General features: G+C 43.3%; 1 protein-coding gene across 1 annotated transcript in view; it reads right to left on the bottom strand.

Annotated features, from left to right (window-relative positions):
- crtc1b (CREB regulated transcription coactivator 1b) overlaps window positions 1-22,389 on the bottom strand; it is a gene marked incomplete at its 5' end in the record, with an annotated part of 29,555 nt that continues 7,166 nt past the window's right edge. Inside the window, 11 exons of the mRNA XM_079505088.1 lie at window positions 1-1,288; window positions 3,034-3,208; window positions 4,145-4,231; window positions 5,379-5,465; window positions 7,973-8,182; window positions 14,304-14,455; window positions 15,164-15,387; window positions 17,363-17,406; window positions 18,347-18,435; window positions 19,974-20,068; window positions 20,660-20,713. Of these exons, the coding sequence (XP_079361214.1) occupies window positions 1,077-1,288; window positions 3,034-3,208; window positions 4,145-4,231; window positions 5,379-5,465; window positions 7,973-8,182; window positions 14,304-14,455; window positions 15,164-15,387; window positions 17,363-17,406; window positions 18,347-18,435; window positions 19,974-20,068; window positions 20,660-20,713 (1,429 nt within the window). The 3' untranslated portion in view covers window positions 1-1,076. The remainder of the gene's footprint in view (window positions 1,289-3,033; window positions 3,209-4,144; window positions 4,232-5,378; window positions 5,466-7,972; window positions 8,183-14,303; window positions 14,456-15,163; window positions 15,388-17,362; window positions 17,407-18,346; window positions 18,436-19,973; window positions 20,069-20,659; window positions 20,714-22,389) is intronic.

Consider the following 22,389-nt stretch of genomic DNA (forward strand, 5'->3'; position numbering starts at 1 on the left):
TGTACTGTTTTTCCTAGATGAGAAATTGAGTATGCCCGGATTTTATCAGGCCATTTTTAACTGGGATAAATCCCACTCCTACATTAATCAGAGAGCAAATATGGGGAGGTTTTGCACTCCACTCATAACCAAGAAGCTTAATAAACACATAATATGTATACATTTTTCAGTTAATAAACAAGACGCAAACCACATCAGTGCAATTTGTAGAACACGACTACAGCAGGATAGCGTTTTGGCATCAAACTTAAATTATGAAATGCAATATATTATATATAAATAATATAAATCATAAACCAAGATAATAAATAAAAAAATGTATGTATAAATACACAAACATCATACAGTATGTTGACAATATAAACATTTGGTTGTCAAAAATAAAGCTTTGAGTGAGAGAGAAAGCTGTAAAGTATGATGGAGAAACCAAATCATTTGATTCCAGGGTAGAAACCACTCGACTGTGGTATTTTGCACTTAAAATGTAAGTGTACGCAGGTACATACATACATATATGTATATGTATGTATATATATATATATATTTATATATAATAAATAAAAAGCATTCAAAAACAGACACAGTTTAGCAAATCTTTCAAGCAGCTTTCCCGTAGGAAAATAAATAAAAATAAATAAACCATAAATAAATGTGACCAAAAAAATAAATGTGCATTGTTGTTGTTGGGGTAAATGTTGGCAGGTATGTTATACACTGTAAACAGAGCAGGCTAGCGAAAGCGCCGCGCGATCAACCTCATTCAAAAATAATGACAGCAACGATGCCATTCCCCAGCAAGCCACAGGACGTCTCTGCCTCTTCCTCGTTTGTTTGTTTGTTTGTATGTATGTATGTCTTTTTGGTGGTGCATCGTCTCAGGAGGGCTTTGAGAGGTCAATAGGGCGAGGAGGTCTGACAGCTGAACGGCCATGCAATTCGGGAGAGGTTTAGTCGGCCACCAACCCCCCCTTTATAATTTCTCTCCTTTCCAGAGTCAAGTAGTGGGGTGTCGTTTCCCTTTTCCTTTTTTATGTATATTTTCAGTCGGGCCACAGTGCGGTTGGTGTCCAGCGGCCTCACAGCCGGTCCATCCTGAAGGCGTCCTCCGTGGCGGGGTCGGCCAGCACCATGTCGGGGTCGTTGAGCATGTGGAGTCCGTCCAGGGTCAGCGGGTCGATCTTTAGCTCGTCCAACGGGAACTGGGAGTCGGCATCGAAACTCACGTCGCCGACGCCGGCCAAAGAGTTGGACAACTCCTTGGAAAGGCTGGGCGGAGACTCCCCCGTTACTGGAATATTGATTGTTTTTTTTTGCCATATAAATTAATTAATCAACAATTACACAACAAGTTGTCCAATAGCTTAAATGGTATAATGTATATAAAGTAGATTGTAGAACATTGTATGAAAACTATAATAGTAATACTAATTATTATTATTTTTAAAGGTGTGATATAACAACAATAATATTGTGAAGTAGTGGTAATTTTGTTATGACGTGAAAACTCCTGAATTTGTGTTTTCCTGTGTGATCCGCAAACTGACAGCAGCCATTGTCCATCTGCTTTCGTTGGGCAAGGTAGTTTTTACCCTGAATATATTCTTTTAAGGACATTGCATTACAATGTTGCACACTAGATGACTACTGCCTTTTGTGCCACATAAGGTTGACAGGGAAATACAGTAACAAACATTATACAACAGAGGTGTACAAGTGTGACATCTAGTGGTTAAATGTCACTGGCCAGACTGTGGGGTCACACTTGACTTGAGAAACCAGTCAGGCACTAACACTGATAGAAAATAAACTTTGTGCAGGTTTTGTTATTGTTGATATAGTCTACTAACTACTACTACAACATCCTTTCCTACAACACCAGTTAGCCCCGTCTAAGCTGTAAAGTCCGTATTTCATGCCATTGTGATGTATGTGTTTACCATGTTTCCATTACATTTTGAACTTGACATGTTTACCATGTCAAGTTCAAAATGTAATGGAAATTATCTGCTAAATCGAGGTAAGTTAGGTTTTGTTGCCAATGGAGAAACCATATAACGTGGACGTGAGGCATATAGATTTAGCATCATGTGTTGCATGGTTCAAGTAGACAAGATTACGGAATGAATTTGAAGCTGCACTGAATGAATGCAGAAACGCGGAACGAGCAGAAAGAGCGGAACGTCTGACCAGTCACAGTAGCAGAACGAATTACACACTTAATGTCTCAGAGGCGGAAAACACCCACCATTAGTTCTGATCCCGCCCACCCGAGCCTCTGAATGATGGCATATTGTACTAGTTTTGGATATGCCAAACCAAACTGACATTCTGGTACTGGAGTATGCATCAGGCTTAACAGTCAACATACAGTATTTGTTTTGTTAAAGACATCTCAGACTTTTAGAGTGAGAAATGTAAACAGTTCTACAAAGTTCCAACATCAGACCCCAATGCTGCGCACAGACAGTTGTAGCGACAAAGTGACAGGCTACCAGACATTTTCAATGGAAGCCAGGGACACATGCACTTTCCACCCAACAGTAACGATGCTGTATATTATGAACAATTATTATTTATGCCAACACACTAGTTAGCAGAGTCACTACAGTAGAAGGAAGGAAGACCATGACATAATGCATCATTGCGAACGCAATGAGCCCTAACTATGGAAGCCAGGCAGAACTTGTCTGTCTGTCTGTGTGTGTGTCACGGTGTGACACCACCCGCCACCTGAGGGCGCAGTTGCTATGGAAGCCAGGCAGAACAGCGCAGTTAGCTGTCTAACATGTGCACAGTTAGCTGTCTAATGTGTGTGTATGTGTGTGTGTCTGTGTCAGACTGCCACAACAGCGTTTCGTTGTCTAACTACTAACGTGTGTGTACCACACATAGCTGTCTAACGTGTGTGTGTGTGTGTGTGTGTGTGTCACGCTATTGCAATTTACGAGCTGCGTTCGCTTCCTGCGTTCGCGCGTCTTACTTGTATCACACCTATCTATGGTGTGTGTGTGGTATGTGGGTAACCAGGGGTACCTGTGAGGATGATGTTGGGGATGTTGCCATGGTTACTGTATCCTAGCTGCTGCGCATCCTGAAGGGTGCTCCCAGTGAGGCCCATCATGGCCGCCTGCGTGTAGTTGAGGGTGGAGCACTGATTGTACAGGCTGTTGGAGCTGATGGGGTTCTCAATCATGTTGAACTGTTCCAGCTAGATGGACACAATTTTTGGGAAGAACAAAGTGAGAAACAATTTTAATTTACCCTTTTAAACACTTACTAAACATATATTTTTCATTAAATTTAGAGGCCCTCGGTTGTGTAGCCATCACTACAGTAAGTCATCACTATCCTTGCCAATATTTATGAAACATCGAAAACAAACAATATCTCATTTCTTCCTAACTGTAGTACATATGATTTAGTTCTGATGTGTAATCTTTTCTGTGATGCTGTAGCATGATCAAGTAGGGCGTTAATTTATGCTATAAAAGTATAACAACGTATAGATGCAACAGGTCTACATGGGTTAACACTTTGGCCCCCATTCACTAGTTACTAGTTAATTGATAAAGACCTCTTTCCTTCCCAAACACGAGTTGTATTTAATTGTATTTTTTGTCGTTTTTGACCAGAGGTCAAAAACAACTTCTCAGGGCTTCCATGTCGGGCTGTTCCCCCTTGTTGTTGTTGCTCGCGGTGGTGGAATATTTTTCGACACTATGACAAACGATGGCACTATTTTAAGGCAGATTTTCGTGAAATGGAGCTACAATCACCATGGGGTGATTCTACAAAGTGAAAAACTCCCTCAGTGAAGTTATTTTGACGATTGTAAACTAAAGTGCTGTAAGAGGAAGGAAGGAATCTCAGACTGTTTAAGCCCTTTTAATTCACAGGGTGCAAGTAAACGTTTCGATGTATCCGTCACACCTTCTTCGTCAGGTCATGGTCATAAAACGCCGTAAGAGTTAAACTAGCTTAGTAGCTTACTGGATACCACATGAGTTGTTAAACCAATCAATAAACCTTGGCTAGTTGTGGGTTTATGGGAATAATTAGCATAGAGTGAACACATCTTCAACATATCAGATTACTAGTCATTGATTATCACTTGTAGATTCATGCATTGCGTGGATTGTGTCACCTGATGAGACAATGCATTGGTCTGTCTTGAAGCCATCTGCTGATCGTAGAATGAATCACCAAATATACTGCCCACCACGGGAATGTGCTGCAAGACATATCCTTAAGCTGTTAATTTACATCACCATGGCATCTGAAATGAACAGCGAGGAAAATAAAAATAAAAAAGCACAAAACATACACTAGCCAAGGAGGTGGGTTGTTCAGTCCCACAAGCAGATATTTTTTAGTAATGCCATGACAGAAATAAGCTGGAGGCAAAGTCAAAGATCGGCCAGAGTAGTGAGAGCGTTGACCGAAGCAAATGGTTTTCTCATGGCAGCACAAAACACATCTTGTAAAAAACAAATATATATACACACATCTCTAATGAGACAAGTTGAAGCACCTCAGGAAATGATTCATCAGCACTGTATGATAAGCTTTCTTTCAAGGTGCTTGTTTTCAAGTGTATTCATGTTTTTTTTTCAAGAGTAAACATATGTAAAAACGAAGCACTAGTTGTATTCAAACTTTTCACCTTATTGTCCAAAAAGTTAAATAAATAACATATCTTCAAGCTCGCAACACATCGTACTATGTATGACGCAGTGACCTTGTAGATGTGCTATTTTTGCCATTTAAAAAATAAAGCCATTTAGCAATAGGGGGACCACAGCCCAAGGCTATTCGGGGGTCTTTGGCATGGGAAGCCCTTGTTTAGTCTACCTACATTTAGCAACAATCTGAGGGATTTCATCCCAAAGGAGCGGCAGTGGCTCAGGAGGTAGAACGGCCGCTTGGAAATCAGAAGGTCCCCGGTTCAATCCTGGACTCTCCCTGGGTTAGTGTCAAAGTGTCCTTGAGCAAGACACGGAGGCACCAACTGCTCCTGATGAGCAGGTTGGTGCCTCGCGTGGTTTCCTCCGCCACTGGTGTGAGAATGTATGTGTGGATGTAATGCACATCGTAAACCGCTTTGGAGAAAGGTGCTACACAAATGCACCATTTTACCAAAGGAAGAAAGCATCCACCACCATATGATCATCCTACATGCATATAGCACAAGTGAACAATTAAGAGCGATGAGGAGGAAATGACAGAAGCAGCCGTGGACACCATGGACAGGACAACTGTAGAGTGTAGACCGGAGAATGAAAAGCAGTGTTAACGGATTCAGACCTAATCCCCAACAAGGAACAAAGAAGCCCCTTCCCCGGAAAAGCAGCGAGCTCGGCGTGTGGGCGGGGCCTTACTTGAGGCGAGCTGCCAGGCGAGAAGCCTTGATTGGAGACAGGGGAGGTTGGAGACTGATTGGCTGGGGAGCCAGTCTGATTGCGGTACTGTTGGAGGGAAGAGGGTTAGCTAGCACGGAACGCCATGACAGTCACACAAATCTGAGGCCCCTTTTCCACCCAAAAAAAACGTTGGTTCTAGAACAGGTTCCGTTCTTTATTCTTTATGATGGTTTAGATCACAACTGCATCTTCCAACCTGAATAGTGGCACGGCCACTTTGTAACAGTAACATCAGGGCAAGAAGAAGTATTCTTTTGGTTCCAGTTCTGAACCAACCTCTGCGATTTGAACCTGAATCTGAATTCTGAACCCAAATTTGAATTTGAACCTGAATCTGGTTCAAAATTAGGCTGGAAAAAAGAACGGAACCGGTTCAACCCCGGTGGAAAAGGGGCCTGACAGGAAGGGAATAGAGAGGAGATTTTCTATGGATTCCATTGACTACAAGAACTAAGTGAACCGTGTCGGGTTGTGCATTTTCATACACTACGGCTTGGTTTCAGATAAGGTTAACAGAACCCAATTTGGGCCCTACTCAGGACATAGTATTACTAACACTGCATTTTCTAAACCCAGAACTTATACATGGTAGGTTTTGGGTTGCCTATCATAGCCAGAAAAACTGTTGTTAGTTATGGGGAGGAGGTGTGGAGGGTACATGCGGTGTTTAAACACCTGCGGTCGGGAACAGGCGCTCAAAATATAGCCTACGTGCTCCGCAAAATCCCGCAATAAACCAGATATAATAGCACCTGGCTACTTTTGCAAGATATGTGCAGAGGAGAACCTAATTTCCCCTACTGAGTTGCGGACAATGCGACCCCCCCCTCTCTCACTCACTCTCACCTCTCTCTCCCTCTCTTTTATTCGCTCGTCGCGGTGTCACAATATAATTAATCTATATGATATTATGTAATTATTAATTTATATAATACTGTATATCCTCTCGCAATATAAACACACAGATAACTCTCTCTCTCTGTGTGTGAGCAACTCCCCACAAATAAATCTCATTCTGTTTTGTAATGTTTTTGGTTCTAGAAGGAAATGTTGCAGGCTAAGTTATATAACTGCGGGACTGGACGGTAATATTGCAGTAGCCTACTATGCGGAACTAAATGGCATTTCATTTTTTGGTTGCGGGAGGGGGCGGCGGATAGACATTAACTACGGGTGGTCAGAAATGAAATCATTGCGGGGGCGGACTGGAATGGACAGAAATCCAACGGGAGCAGGCAAGAGCCGCATTAAGAAAACGCTCCAGCGCAGGGCTCTAGTCCAGGCCTTTCCCTGGTAGGAAATCATCACCAGCCACTGAGAGGAATACTGTAAAGTATATAGTCGCTGAGGGGTCTTGTGGCTGGTGTATTCAGGGTTTGTACCAGACGTACACATTTGGGGATTCAGCAGAATGTATAGCCACAGTACCTTCCTTGGTTCTTACACCATTGTTATCTAAGTAAAAATGCTTAACCCATTTTGGGCGGGAACCCCTTTTGGTGTTTAAAAATGATGTTATAATTTAGCTATTGAAAAATAGCAGATCTACAAGCTCATAGCGCGCCACCGAGTGGCGTGCTACGAGCTTGTAGGTCTGCTATTTTTGTTAAATTTGTGAAAATATTTATTTCTGAAAACTGGAGGTCAGGCCTAAATGGGTTAATTAATCAAACTACTACCAAATTTGTTAACCAAGGAAAATACTTAAAAGATGACAGAACTCCTGGTGCCACACTAATGTCTTTATAAGCCTCTACCAATACCATGACCTCTCGAGAAACAAATTAAATCCATTTTCTCTAAAAAAGGTGAACAACAAATTAATTAGCAAGGACAAACTATTTTCTGGCAGCTGTCAAAAGCAAAGATGTGTTAATCGTAATAAAGTCAACTTATTATTATACAATAATGAAAAATCAATCTCAGAGCTTTTGCCAAAAACACAAAGCCATTTGGATGATAGAGAGGCTCCATTACTAGAATTAACTGTATCAATCATTGGACATGCAGGTGTTCTTAAAAAAAAATGTATCCCTCGATTTTGTAACCCATTTTTTCACCCCTGTGCCAATTATCTAATGTGATCTGGGCTCTCTACACACCCTCCGCCAACCTAGTCCTCATATATGGGGGACATGGGGAGAGCAACGGACTTGAATGCATGCTTCCTTCATGCCTGAGTGTCCAAGTTGCTCCTTTACACGTGACAGGGGGGAGTTTCCCTGGTTGGACGTAGCGCGTGGAAGGAACACGTTATTCCAACCAGTTCCTTTCCCCTCCATCAGGCGCCCCGGCTGGCCAGGGGGAGGCAGTTTGTTTAGAGACCAGGATTACTGCATGTTTTTGTGAGGGTACATACCCTAGGGGACACGGGGAGAACATGCAAACTCTGCACAGAAAGGCCCTTTCGCCAACCCCGCCTCGGGTATGGGCACTGATGACGCGGAGGAGGAAACACGCCGCCAGCACCCACAGCGCCCCGAGCGGGAATTGAACCCAGGACCTTCTAGCTGTGAGGCGACAGCACTACCAACTGGAGCAGGTGTTCTTACCGAGTTGATGTTGATATTGGTGATGTTTTGGCTCTGGGTGTCCGGGGAGGTGGCCGTTATGTCTAGTGAGCTGGGCAGGCTGACGAGGCAGATGCCCTGCTGCTTCTGGAGGTCATTGAGGAGCTGGGCCTGGGCCTGGGCTGTGAGCTGGCTGAACAGAGGGTACTGGGACAGCTGCAGCTCCAGGGACATGGCCTCCATCGGCACTGGCTGAGGAGCAAGAAGCAGAACAATTCATAACAGGAATGGAAACTTAATTAGCGGTTATCTGGGTAACCTGCTTGAATCCCCCTATACGTGTATTAGCCTACATCTTGCAATGCAAATTGAAAACATTTCGTACTGTAGTGGAATAGCTTTTCTTCACCTTTTGACATTATGGTAAATGGTGCATTAATATAGCAGTGTTATCCAAAGTGCTTTTTCACCCATTCAGTCACACACACACCACTGACGGCACCCGATTGGGCTACAGCAGTGGTTTTCAACCAGTGGCCCGGGGACCACCAGTGGTCCTTGAGGGGGTTCCAGGTGGTCCCCAGATAAATTACGGAGAGTTGGTAACCAAATGGACCCTTAGACCCCATTTACACTGGCAGCCAAATCCAGCCTGAATCAGATCTGAGCCACATCCAGATTGAAATCTGATTTGTCTAAATGAGTCATGTGACCATTTAAACCAATCGGATTTCAATCTTGATGTGGCACAGATCTGATTTAGGCTAGATTTGTCTGCCAGTGTAAATGGGGCCTTAGATCTTTAATTCTTGAGAGCGTGAAATGAAACCAACGGTCTCAAGAATGACCTCTCGCAGACATGCGCAGAGCAAGTTCAGTCAAGAAACTCAGTGCAGTTGCCGGCGGCTGTTCATCGGGCCGCCTCAGCATCACATTTACCAGTTACCACCTGTCGTTTTGGATCTGCTGTTTAGGTACGGGGGATTCGGAGTCCCTATGGTTGGGACTGATGCGATGATCAGAGTAGATCCAATCCAATTCATCGCCAAATCATATATATTGCTCATTTTATATTCAATAAATATATATTCCTTCCATTCATGAGTTGTCCTGACTGAAGTTAAATTATTGTTAAACATCTGCATTACTTAATTTACAAGAAGTCTACACAATTAAATCAATAATTATTTGTATTGTTTGCCTGTTGTCTCTCCTATAACATCAATATAGCAGCATGGAATTATGGACAAAATGTTATCCAACGACAACAAAATATTCAAAGTTTTGGGTCTGAGAGGCTAAGGGCTCCATTTTCGTCATCGCTAAACCCCTTATCCCTAAACTTCTTTGCCTTTTTTTACTATTTTGCAAAACATTTTTGAATAGTTAAAATGGCCAGTCTACAAGCTCACAACGTGTCAATGTAGATTGGCTAGTTGAACTATTCAAAAATGTTTTTCAAAATAGTAAAAAAAAGGCAAAGAAGTTTAGGGATAAGGGGTTTAGCGGTGACGAAAATGGAGCCCTAAATCTCATCAAATGGTAGTCCGTAGCTCAAATGCTGAATAAATAATGGGCCTTGACATGAAAAGGGTTGAAAACCACTGGGCTACAGTAAGGGGCCGTGTACCAGTGATGCAAATAGCCTGCATCCTTAAGACTCACTAAATTGAGAAAGGACGCAATCATGTTGTCACCCCCCGGGGGTCCTGGGATGCAATGCTGTACTCAGTACTGTACTCATAAAATGTCCCTGGGACCCATCTAAAAGACCACCCCTGGGTCCAGGGACACATTACATTCAAAACCTATTTACACATCACTGGTGTACACAGAAAACATTTTGTGAGCGGAGGAGCACTCACATCGAGCATTTATCGATGCGAGTTTTATCAACGGCCACAACGTTCAAACCTATATGGACCGTTGCTGTGCTCGAACGTCGTGTCATCTGCATTATTAGCACAATTAGTCTTGCTGAAACAACGGTAACCGTCAGGCTGTAAATTACTGGGTTGACTGACAGAGCCAGGAGGATCAGAGTGACATTGAAGAGCATGCTTCAAGCGTTCAGGGCACTTCTTTATGGGGAGAAATATGTCTCAAAAGTATTTACAAATATTCCATGATTTACAAATGTGTTTCCAAGATTTACAAATGTTTTTCTATGATTTGCAAATGTTTTTCCATGATTTACAAATGTATTTCGTATTTTTACAAAAACAATATAGATTTGTGTGTGCGTTTATCCTAAAATACCATTTGTAAATCCTCAATTGTGCGTGTGAATTGTAAATCTGCATTTGGCATTCCTTTTTCCTGTTGAATCATTTTGAGACAAACGTCACGCTTTTTTATGATAATTTTCACAAATGTATTGTAAATATTCCACAATTTACTAATGTGTTTCCATGATTCACAAAGGTGTTTCCATGATTTACAAATGTATTTTGTATTTTTACAAAGAAAATATTAGATTTGTGTGTGCATTTATCCTAAAAAAACATTTGTAAATCCTTAAATCTGCATTTCGCATTCCTTTTTCCTGTTGAATCATTTTGAGACAAACGTCACGCTTTTTTATGATAACTTTTACAAATGTATTGTCCTATCCACAAAAAAACTTGTAACTTGTAAGTTGGCATTTAAATACATGTGCTATGATTTTTACAAATATATGACAATTTGTAAAAAAAATAATAATAATAATTATACTTGCAGGCGCATTTATCAAAAAATATCATTTGTAAATCATCAACTCTGTGTGTCAATTGTTGCCACTGCATTTGTGGATTTTCTCAATGCATTTGTGACACCAGCCACTTGTGGATTTTCTCAATGCATTTGTGACACCAGCCACTTGTGGATTTTCTCAATGCATTTGTGACACCAGCCACTTGTGGATTTTCTCAATGCATTTGTGACACCAGCCACTTGTGGATTTTCTCAATGCATTTGTGACACCAGCCACTTGTGGATTTTCTCAATGCATTTGTGTGACACCAGCCACTTGTGGATTTTCTCAAAGCATTTGTGAAACCAGCATGCGGTAAAAATGTCTCAAAAAGGTGATTGGCTGCCTTGTTGCTAGGCTGCCTCTAAGCCAATGGGAGATTTACCATAAATCCTATAGTCTGAAGATCATAAAAACACAAAGCAACATGAGCTACAAGGCGAGGGAGGGCGAGGTGAATTTGCCGGTCGGCCCATGGGTCGGCCGGTCAGCCCATGGGTCGGCCGGTGGCTCATGGGTCGGTCGGTCGGCCCATGGGTCGGCCGGTCGGCCCATGGGTCGGCCGGTCAGCCCATGGGTCGGGCAGTCAGCCCATGGGTCGGGCGGTCTGCCGCATGGGTTGGCCGGTGGCTCATGGGTCGGCCGGTCAGCCCATGGGTCGGCCGGTCGGTCCATGGGTCGGCCGGTCAGCCCATGGGTCGGCCGGTCAGCCCATGGGTCGGCCGGTCAGCCCATGGGTCGGCCCATGGGTCGGCCCATGGGTTGGCCGGTGGCTCATGAGTCGGCCGGTGGCTCATGGGTCAGCCGGTCAGCCCATGGGTCAGCCGGTCGGCCCATGGGTCAGCCGTTCGGCCCATGGGTCGGCCGGTCAGTCCATGGGTCGGCCGCATGGGTTGGCAGGTGGCTCATGGGTCGGCCAGTCGGCCCATGGGTCGGCCGGTCGCTCATAGGTCGGCCACATGGGTCGGCCGGTGGCTCATGGGTCGGCCGGTCGGCCCATGGGTCGGCCGCATGGGTCGGCCGGTGGCTCATGGGCCGGCCGGTCGGCCAATGGGTCGGCCGCATGGGTCGGCCGGTGGCTCATGAGTCGGCCGGTCAGCCCATGGGTCGGCCGGTCGGCCCATGGGGCGGCCGCATGGGTCGGCCGGTGGCTCATCAGTCGGCCAGTCGGCCCGTCGGCCCATGGGTCGGCCGGTGGCTCATGGGTCGTCTATTAAAGGAGCATTCAGTGATTTGGAAAACCCCCCAGTCCGCCCCGGTAACAAGATGGGGTGACACGCGACAGGCCAACAGCACGCACACCAAGGCCCGCCCCCGCTCGATCGGCGGAAGGCCCCTCTCTATCCTGATTGGATGAAGGCTGGGCCACCTAGCCAAAAACGAAACCTACGTTTTTTTGACCCCAGGGGTTAACTGGGGACAGAGAGGAACTCCTTATATGGTCAGCACACTCTATAGTAGGGCGGATTATCACAACAGAACAAAAAAAGAAGTGATATTTGAATTAAGTGAAATCACTGAATATACCTTTAAGTGTAATAGTGTAATAGGATAACATGTGTAATAGTGTAATAGGATAATGTGTGTAATAGTGTAATAGTATAATAGTGTAATAGGCTAATAAGTGTAATAGGCTAATACGTGTAATAGGCTAATAAGTGTATTACACTATCATACTTATTGCACTATTACACGTATTAGCCTATTACACTATTACACATATTACACTATTGCACGTATTAGCCTATTACACTATTACACTTATTAGCCTATTACACTATTACACATAATTACACTATTACACTTATTAGCCTATTACACTATTACACGTATTAGCCTATTACACTATTACACTTATTAGCCTATTACACTTTTACACTATTACACATATTATCCTATTACACTATTACACATGTTATCCTATTACACATGTTATCCTATTACACTATTACACGAGCCACAGGCCGACTCATGCGGCCGACCCATGCGGCCGACCCATGGGCTGACCGGCCGACCCATGGGCTGACCGGCTGACCCATGAGCCACCGGCCGACCGGCCGACCCATGGGCTGACCGGCCGACCCATGGGCCGACCGGCCGACCCATGGGCTGACCGGCCGACCCATGAGCCACCGGCCAACCCATGCGGCCGACCGGCCGACCCATGGGCTGACCGGCCGACCAGCCGACCCATGGGCCGACCAGCAGACCCATGGGCCGACCGGCCGACCCATGGGCCGACCGGCCGACCCATGGGCCGACCGGCAAATTCACCTCGCCCTCCCTCGCCTTGTAGCTCATGATCTTCAGACTATAGGATTTATGGTAAGTCTCCCATTGGCTTAGAGGCAGCCTAGCAACAAGGCAGCCAATCACCTTTTTGAGACATTTTTACCGCATGCTGGTTTCACAAATGCTTTGAGAAAATCCACAAGTGGCTGGTGTCACAAATGCATTGAGAAAATCCACAAGTGGCTGGTGTCACAAATGCATTGAGAAAATCCACAAGTGGCTGGTGTCACAAATGCATTGAGAAAATCCACAAATGCAGTGGCAACAATTGACACACAGAGTTGATGATTTACAAATGATATTTTTTGATAAATGCGCTTAAGTATAAATTATTTTTTACAAATTGTCATATATTTGTAAAAATCATAGCACATGTATTTAAATGCCAACTTACACGTTTTTTTGTGGATAGGACAATACATTTGTAAAAATTATCATAAAAAAGCGTGACGTTTGTCTCAAAATGATTCAACGGGAAAAAGGAATGCCAAATGCAGATTTACAATTCACACGCATAATTGAGGATTTACAAATGTTTTTTTAGGATAAATGCACACACAAATCTAATATTTTCTTTGTAAAAATACAAAATACATTTGTAAAACATGGAAACACATTTGTGAATCATGGAAACACATTTGTGAATCTTGGAAACACATTTGTGAATCATGGAAACACATTAGTAAATTGTGGAATATTTACAATACATTTGTGAAAATTATCATAAAAAAGCGTGACGTTTGTCTCAAAATGATTCAACAGGAAAAAGGAATGCCAAATGCAGATTTACAATTCACACGCACAATTGAGGATTTACAAATGGTATTTTAGGATAAACGCACACACAAATCTATTCTTTTTTTGTAAAAATACAAAACACATTTGTAAATCATGGAAAAACATTTGCAAATCATAGAAAAACATTTGCAAATCTTGGAAACACATTTGTAAATCTTGGAAACACATTTGTAAATCATGGAATATTTGTGAATACTTTTGAGACATATTTCTCCCCATACTTCTTTACTACAGAAATGCATGGCAGAAGGCTGCTGGTAGCTGGCAGATTATGGCAGACGGTTAGTAGACATCTATCCTGGGGTAGTGCCAAGCCAGGCAGGTGACGGCGGTGGCTCAGGGGTAGAGTGGCTGGATGGTAACCGCAAGGTTGCCAGTTCGAACCCGGGCTCCCCCAGAGTTAGTGTTGAAGTGTCCTTGAGCAAGACACTGAACCCCTAATTGCTCCTGATGTGCATGGTTTCTGCCGCTGTCGGTGTATGAATGAATCTATGTAAAGCGCCTTGGATAAAGGCGCTATATAAATGCACCATTTACCATTTGCCTTACCTGGGTGATGTTAATAGGTGAGGACAGGGTGGGAGACAGCTGCTGGGGGGAATGCTGGAAATGGAGGTCAGCGCTGAGGGTGAGTGGAACCACATTGGGTTGTCTGCGCTGTGACGAGACCGTCATGGTGGGCTCAGAGGAGGTGGTGATCCCTGACACACACACACACCACACACCACACACACACACACACACACACACTTCAATGATGGTGTCACATGACATGTCAGATTGTCTTTCCAACCGCTATGTCTTTCACATCCTGTACAAAACTGGATGTGGGATGGATTTTTTTCTTTCTTTTTGTTTTTCTTCCCGAAAGCATTTTTAATACTCAATAATAATTTTCATTAAGCAGTCCCAATCTGTTATTTGTGAAACAACAAGAAAAGAGTCCTGAACACTAGTGCTGTATTTTCTGAACAATTAGCACAATATGTAGCATTGTGATGTTTGGGTATTATATTATCATTCTAAACCTATGTTCTTGCTGTACTATACAGTGGGCAACTAGTTGAAGAAATTTGAGATTGAATGTTCAACTTTGCTTTTATAGTCAATTAGGGTTTATGGAATATGCTTCTGAACTGATCTTTTAGCAATTTCCAATGTATTCTATTGCTGGTTTCTAACATTCTTATAAAATGAGCAGATGAGTGTGAGGGTCTATTCTTTTTCGGCATGTCTATGTATGATATGTGTGTACAATTGGAAAAAGGAGCGCTCGTTTTCTTCTACGTCACCGCCCATGCTACAAAACAGGCCCTACCTCCCTTGAGTCCCTCCCCCCTCAGAAATGGTACTGTATGTATCAACTTTAAAATGCACAAATACGTTGAAGTGGCTGAGTAATACTGTACCATGGCTGGCAACGCTGATGCCCAGGTGTGTCAGGTTGGTGGTGAGGCTGCTAGTGCTGTTGGAGGAGCTGAGGGAGGGGAAGAGCACGGTGTCCTCTGGGTCTAGAGGCGTGGACAGCGGCGGGGGGAACTGGATGTTGGTCAGGTCGGGCAGAGAGCCTCCTGTGTTGTGTGCTGCTGGGAGACCGGTCGGGCTGACCTCCTGGTCCGGTGACGGGAAAATGCTGGAAGACAGAAATGTCCGAAAATGTACTGTGGTTTTGGCTTACGCTTGAAAGAGTGGAATTTTGAAGGAGAAGAGAGAAACAGCAACAAGGGGGTGAAGACCAGGGCTACAGTAGGTGCAGAAACTGAGCTCGGTTTCTATGGGTCCAGTACCTGGCGGAACGAAATATACTGGAGAAAAGAAAAAATCACACCCGTGTGAAGTGAGTGATGCAACTCCGTGTGGGGGTCCGCAGGGGGTCCCCGGAACTTCCAGCCCCACAGGAACGCACCCAGGGTGCCGGCCTGGTTCCGACGAGCCGCCCCACGTCCGAAACGGTTGAGAAATGACAGAGTTACCGTGCGGGGGTCACTCTACTGTACTGTACTGTCACTGTACTGTAACACCCCAAAGCATCATATATACAGTTAATATGTGTGTTTGTATTAGGCTGCACAACAGCGAAACTTGGTGATGAAAACCAACCAAATGCTATTTTCGTGCTTGGACACAGCCAGTCAGGGATGGACACAGCCAGCCAGCCAGCCAGGGACCCAGGGACACAGCCAGAGACACACAAAGCTCCGTATAGGAGTGATTGCACCACTCAATAAATACCGTTATCTTGTTAGCTTAAAACACAGTTCAAAATGCCTAAAACTAGACTGTATGGCTGCATTTAACTGGAAAGGATACCAACAACAGAATATATGTGCACAAAGGCAAACGCATCAAATTAATCCCAACGATTCCTACAGTACTACAGAGGGGAAATTCAGTCGTCTATGTAAAGTAAGGTTGATTGCAAAATCTTGTATATATAATTGTTTTATGCATTTTATTAGAACTAAGCACCGTTTACTAGGCAGCAGCACTGTTACCGTTTCATCGGATAAAACACAAACCATACCAAACTCTACTCAAGAGAAGGGACGATTGGTTGGAGGCGGCTACATAATCGGTCGGGTTAGGGTAATCTCTCAAGACATATTCAAAGGAAAAGAGGCTTTTTTTCCTTTTTTTGTTGATGAGTTCCCAGATTGGAGTTAGGGTGACATGGCACCGATTTGTTGACACAGATCATGAGCCACTTTGTGACCCACGATGTCACAGCATGTGTGTTTCCACTGCACATGTGCACACTGTGCACAGTCAGCCTGCACTGGGAATCAGTGCCATCTGATTATCATTGCTGTTTGACCAATGGAAACAACTGCTTCCATGTTTTACCACCTTTTACTGTAGCTGTAACAAAAATGTGGACCACAATGGAAACAAGCGAAGGCTTTTGTGTCTAAGTCCATTTGTCATTTTCTGTAATTTTCTTAAACTGCCAATTAAGTATTCTATCTATCTATCTATAAAGGTACCTGTAGGCTGTGTACACAACATTATGGGCATGGCATGTCTATTGTCTACCCAAGATTAAATCACCTGATTCTTTCAATTATTTTTCTATAGATTTCATTAATCATGCATTAATCATTTTTCCACTGTTGTTTTGTGGATATGGGCGGCTGTGGCTCAGGAGGTAGAGCAGGTCGTCCAATGATCCCTGGGTCGGCGGTTCCTGTCCACTCCTCCTGTCCACATGTCGAAGTGTCCTTGGGCAAGACACTGAACCCTACATTGCCTCCAATGAGTCGGTCGGTGTGAGTTCGCCACCATTGGTGTGTGAATGTGGGAAGTGAGGACGCTGGCGCCGACTGTTCGCCGCATCACCTCTCAATGTATGAATGAATGAACCATTGTAAAGCGCTTTGAGCACTTGGAAAAGCACTATAAAAATGCAATGAATTATTATTATTATTATTATTATATGTAAACGTTGAACACTGAATTTATTTGATTGATTTTGTGTTCCACCCACTGATTGATAACGTGACCTATGGGTGGCGTACGCACATATCGTTAGTTAACGTTGTCATTCAATTACATTGAAGCAGATGAGTGTACGGATGACATGTGCGTGCAATTGGAAAACAGTTACTCACTTGATTCCAGGAACATCACATGTGTTGGAATTTGATGAATCGTCCTGAAAAGAGAGAAGATAAAACCCAGTAAACATTTTCTAGTGGTTGGTGAACATTACACTACAAACTATGGGCACTAAGGATCCATCTGCTCATTAATGTTCTTTGGTCATGCCATAGTATTAACAATTAGTATTAAAGATTTTAATGTTGCTGTTATTATCTATACTTTGTTAAACTTTTTGTGCTGATCTTGAATCTCATTGGGACTACACCTGGAAAGACAAAGGTGAAATAAAATAATTAATTAAAATAAGTAAATACGGAAAAGATAAATCTCATGATTACATTAACAACTATAAAGTCATACTGTACTGTATTTGTGATGTGGACGACATCATCGGATTCGATGAACAACCATAAGCATGTGTGTGTGTGTGTGTGTGTGTGTGTGTGTGTGTGTGTGTGTGACTCATCTTACAAGCCACTGGACATCCAAAGGTCTGTGCACATAGCCAGTAGGCCAACGAAGTTGCTGACATTTGTCAAATCAGCCTCATGGTGAGGCTATATCAGCGGGTACAGGCTTTAGTTTAGACATACTATTGGTCCGACTGTCATCAGACCGACAACCTACCTCAAACCCTAACCTAACCCTAACCGCAAGCACGGGAGCAGCGCATGTCCGACCACATGTCCGACCATTGCTTGTTTCCGCATGTCGGTCCGTTGGGTGTGTCTAAGCTGCGTGTGCGTCCCATATCAGCCTGCTTTGTGCTTTATACGTTACTCTCGTAGGTCATACAGCCAACGTTTCACCACAAAGAGATTGAACACATTCAGATCTCACTGGTATAAATAGGTATGAGCAGCAGTATGTTCCTCTTTTCAAATAATATGTGCTTTGTGTGACCGACCATGGGAGAAATTAAAATATATATATTCTTTTAAAACAAAACAAATGAACCCCTTGTAGCCATTGCCTTCCCATCCATACAGTACCTTCTCGTCATCCCACATGTGTTTCTGTGCATCGATGTCCACCACAGTAGATTCTGACTCTTCTGATCCAGGTACTGTTAGCAGCAGCACTGTAAAACACAAAGACAGCTGCATGCTAATTCACTATCAAATAGGGCTGCGACAGTTAATCAAACCAATTGATTTAATTGATTGTAAAAAAAAAGAAAAAAAGATTGATAATCAGTCCTGTCATTACAGGCGAAAAGCCAATTAAAGTAGCCAATCTACAACACGATGCAACATGTTTGAGCTTGTTATGAGCTTGTAAATCTGTTATTTGAACTTTTTGCACCACATCATTGTTTAAAGAAGTATAGAATAATGCTTAAGAGGTTAAAAAAATACAAAACAAATATTTAAAAAAGCACACTTCCCAATGATTCCATTAATTAAAACCGTTATCAATAGAATAATCACTAAGGAGATAATTGGTAGCTGCAGCCCTAGTATTAAATTAGTTCAACAAATGAGTCACTGACATCGCAGCCAGCCATTGTAAGCAGAGTTTTGGGCACTTGCTCTCAATACGTCCACAGTAAGAATCTTGGTTTGAGGGCAGAGAAGCATTCACAGTGATAATCACACCAGATTCAAGCACACCTAAAAATAGTAAGGTGTCAAACAAAAGACAGGGGAGAAGAAATCTATACTTGGCAGGGTGTTCCATAAAGGGCAGACCGCCGGCTCGATAGATGCCGTACTTTGAAACCTTTCCAGGCTTTTTTATTAAAAAAAAGAAAAAGAATTATCCCACGATTTTGCAACCCATTTTTTCACCCAGTGTCAATTATCTAATGTAATCATGGATGCTACACTCCCTCTACCAACCTGGGAGGCAGCGGACTGAGCTCATACTTCCTTCTATGCATGAGGAGTCCAAGCTGCTTCTTTTCACCTGACAGGGGAGTTTCCCTGGCCGGACGTAGCGAGTGGAAGGAAATGTTATTCCGACCAGTTCCTTTACTCTCCCCCAGGCTGGCCAGGGGGAGGTAGTTTAGAGACCAGGATTACTGCATGTTTTTGTGAGGGTACCTACCCTAGGGGACACGGTGAGAACATGCAAACTCCACACAGAAAGGCCCTTTCGCCAACCCCGCCTCGGGTATGGGCACTGATGACACGGAGGAGAGCACACTCCCCCAGCGCCCACAGCATCCCCAGCGGGAATCGAACCCAGGACCTTCTAGCTGTGAGGCGACAGCACTACCGACTGTGCCATCGTGCCCGGCCCCCTGGTTACTTTTTTTATGAGCCACATTCAGACTGATCTTTCTGTTGATGTAAGGAGGCTTGCATCCAACAGAGCAGAGCCTACTTCACCAAAATGAAAGATTAACTGTTTACTTAGTGCTTGTTCGTATTTGTCTAGCCTACGTGTGCTTGTCACGTTTTCCATATGAAACAATTACAGTACATCAGGCCAGCCAGTAAGTAGTACTGCAGCAGCATCCCATATGGAATACTTTCTCAGTCATCGTTTTCACTTAGCACATAACATATTTTACGAAGAGCGCAGATCTTCGGGAAACAAAGAGCAACAACCCTCTTAATACCATTGTGTAAATGTATGAATAAATACATTGTCAGTTAAGAGATCTGCCATTACCTCGTTTAGGCTGGAGCTCCTGCGAACCCCCTGCAAATACCTCCTGGGGCTTAGGGTTCATGGTGCTCTGGTGTAAGGCCGAGTCCGAATTTGTTCTGGGCGTGTTGGACAGGAAACAAAGAAGTCAGCAAAATTGTAGTCTCTCAAGCCAAACAATTACAACAATCTGTGCATGCTACAGAGTCAGTAACAACACTGCCTGAAAGCTGTGAACAGAAGCTTTCATCTATTCATCAATTATTCTGTTCAAATAATATTTAACATGTTTAAAAATGTCCCTTTCTGCTAAGCAGCAAGCTATATATTCATCCACTACTGCAAAGACAAAACGGAAGTGAGGCGGGAGGCGCATTTTCAGCGCATCATACTGAATGATTGAAGCATTTGAAAACACTCGAGAGACTAGCAAACTCCTAAACATTGGTTGGATGAGGTGTGTGTGTGTGTGTGTGTGTGTGTGTGTGTGTGTGTGTGTGTGTGTGTGTGTGTGTGTGTGTGTGTGCACGACCGTGCGTGTGCGTCAAAATGATTAAGAATCATTCTCTGCTACATGTTTATGAGTTTACTTTTGTGTATGGCCAGGTTGGCAAAATGTCCAGACTGCAAGGATGCAGTGAGTCATGTACATCCCCATTGGACACCGTTTGATGTCTTCTTCATGTTAGCAAACTTCAAATGCAGCTCACCTTCTCCAGCTGGTATCTGGTGGAGGGGACAGGTAAACGGAACTGTAGGGACAGCTGTCAATGTGAATCTCAGTTAAGAAAAAGAATGTAGCTGGTGATGAGATATATAATGTCATGGAGATATATATCAATGTTACCATTTTAACATCTATTTTTGAGTCATCTATTTGGTTCTTCTATTCAGAGTGACAGTGACTGTACAACTGCAGTGGTAACTAGATATCCATTATTTGACGTCCTTGGTATCTGTAATTATGCGGCTGATGTGTTAAAATTTGTTCTGGGGGCACATTCGCAGAAAACAGCAGATCTGCAAGCTTGCAGATCGCCTATTTTTGGTGAAAAGATTTGGCGTAGAGGGGGAAAAAAAGAGTGTGTAGACTAGATCAGCTATTTTTGTTGGGCTCGGTTGGGCTTTGCTTAACAAACACTCCGAGCAGCCATGATAGGAGTGCAACAGTCTGGGACACATTGACTACTAGACCTTATACTGTAGTACCGACCAACCTAGAAAGATTATATACTGTAGGAAGGTGTCAAGATGGGGGTTTCTATATATGTTACCTGGATGTTTAAAGTTAATCAGTTACTACAACTGTCTTCTGTCCTTCTAAATGTTGTTAGAGCGGTGGATATAATTTATTTATCAAAGAGGAAGAAGAAACATCCGCACACTTGTTTCTAGAGCTCCAAATAACTTACTTTAATATATAATTAATTTATTATTTATTATTATTTATTTTATTTCATTCTTTAAGGTGACTTGATAGATTGACATAAAGAAGGGCCTGTCCGCTCCCTTCACGGCTTCCATAGTAAGCAATGCAGTGCAAAGATTTGTTTTCAAGGGTGTTGCTCCCAAGCGTCAGTTGTATTATAAAGTTTACAGTAAAATGTGCGGGGCAAAGAACCCAAAACACCTACAGTACCACTTCCACACCGAATAGGAGGAAGACACACACTATTTTCATTTCAAAGTGCTATTCCAAAGCCCACTCAGGTAATTCTTTTCAGCAATGAAGGTCATTTTAGAAGTAGACTGGGGTCCACCTATGCTTTCTACTGCATAGGCAGCTCCCAGCAGGATCCGCCGGGAGAATCTAGACGCAGCTGCGTGTGTGTGTGTGTGTGTGTGTGTACATTGTGTGTGTGTGTGTGTGCGCGTCAATTTAACAAAGGTGCAGACGATCAGAAATCAGCAGAGAGTGATCTACGTTTGCGCTACTGTATGCCGAATTGAAGTGGACTCGGCCCCAGACTTTTTTTTTATCCCTGGAAATAAAAACGTCTGGGTTTCCGAGGCAATTTTAGAAGTAGCTCTCGAGTCAAAAAAGTGTGGGCACCTCTGCTTCAGTGTTTGACTTCAGGAGGAGCGATACAGGTTTTATATTTGGGGTGTTTTGATCAATTAGCTTGAAAAAAAGCGTATTGCTTGGCCCCAGATTGAAAGCTCACATCCAGGTAGTTATCACAATGAACACTGGAATGCACATGTGGACAATTTAGAGTTTTTAACTTTTGACAAGGCACACATACACATTTATACTTTTTTGCGCATTGTCAACATTAATGTGTAATGCTCTGAGCAACGGTTCCAGACTTTTCAATACTTTCACTTCACCAAAAGTCCATACAGTAATTCCTAATTCCATAAACTTTGGAAGTTTTTTTTCTACACCTGTTCAAGCATCCTGGATTAATTATAAACGCTAGTAGGGGTGTAACAGTTA

The sequence above is a fragment of the Electrona antarctica genome, assembly GCF_951216825.1.
Source record: "Electrona antarctica genome assembly, chromosome: 7".
Lineage (NCBI taxonomy): Eukaryota > Metazoa > Chordata > Actinopteri > Myctophiformes > Myctophidae > Electrona > Electrona antarctica.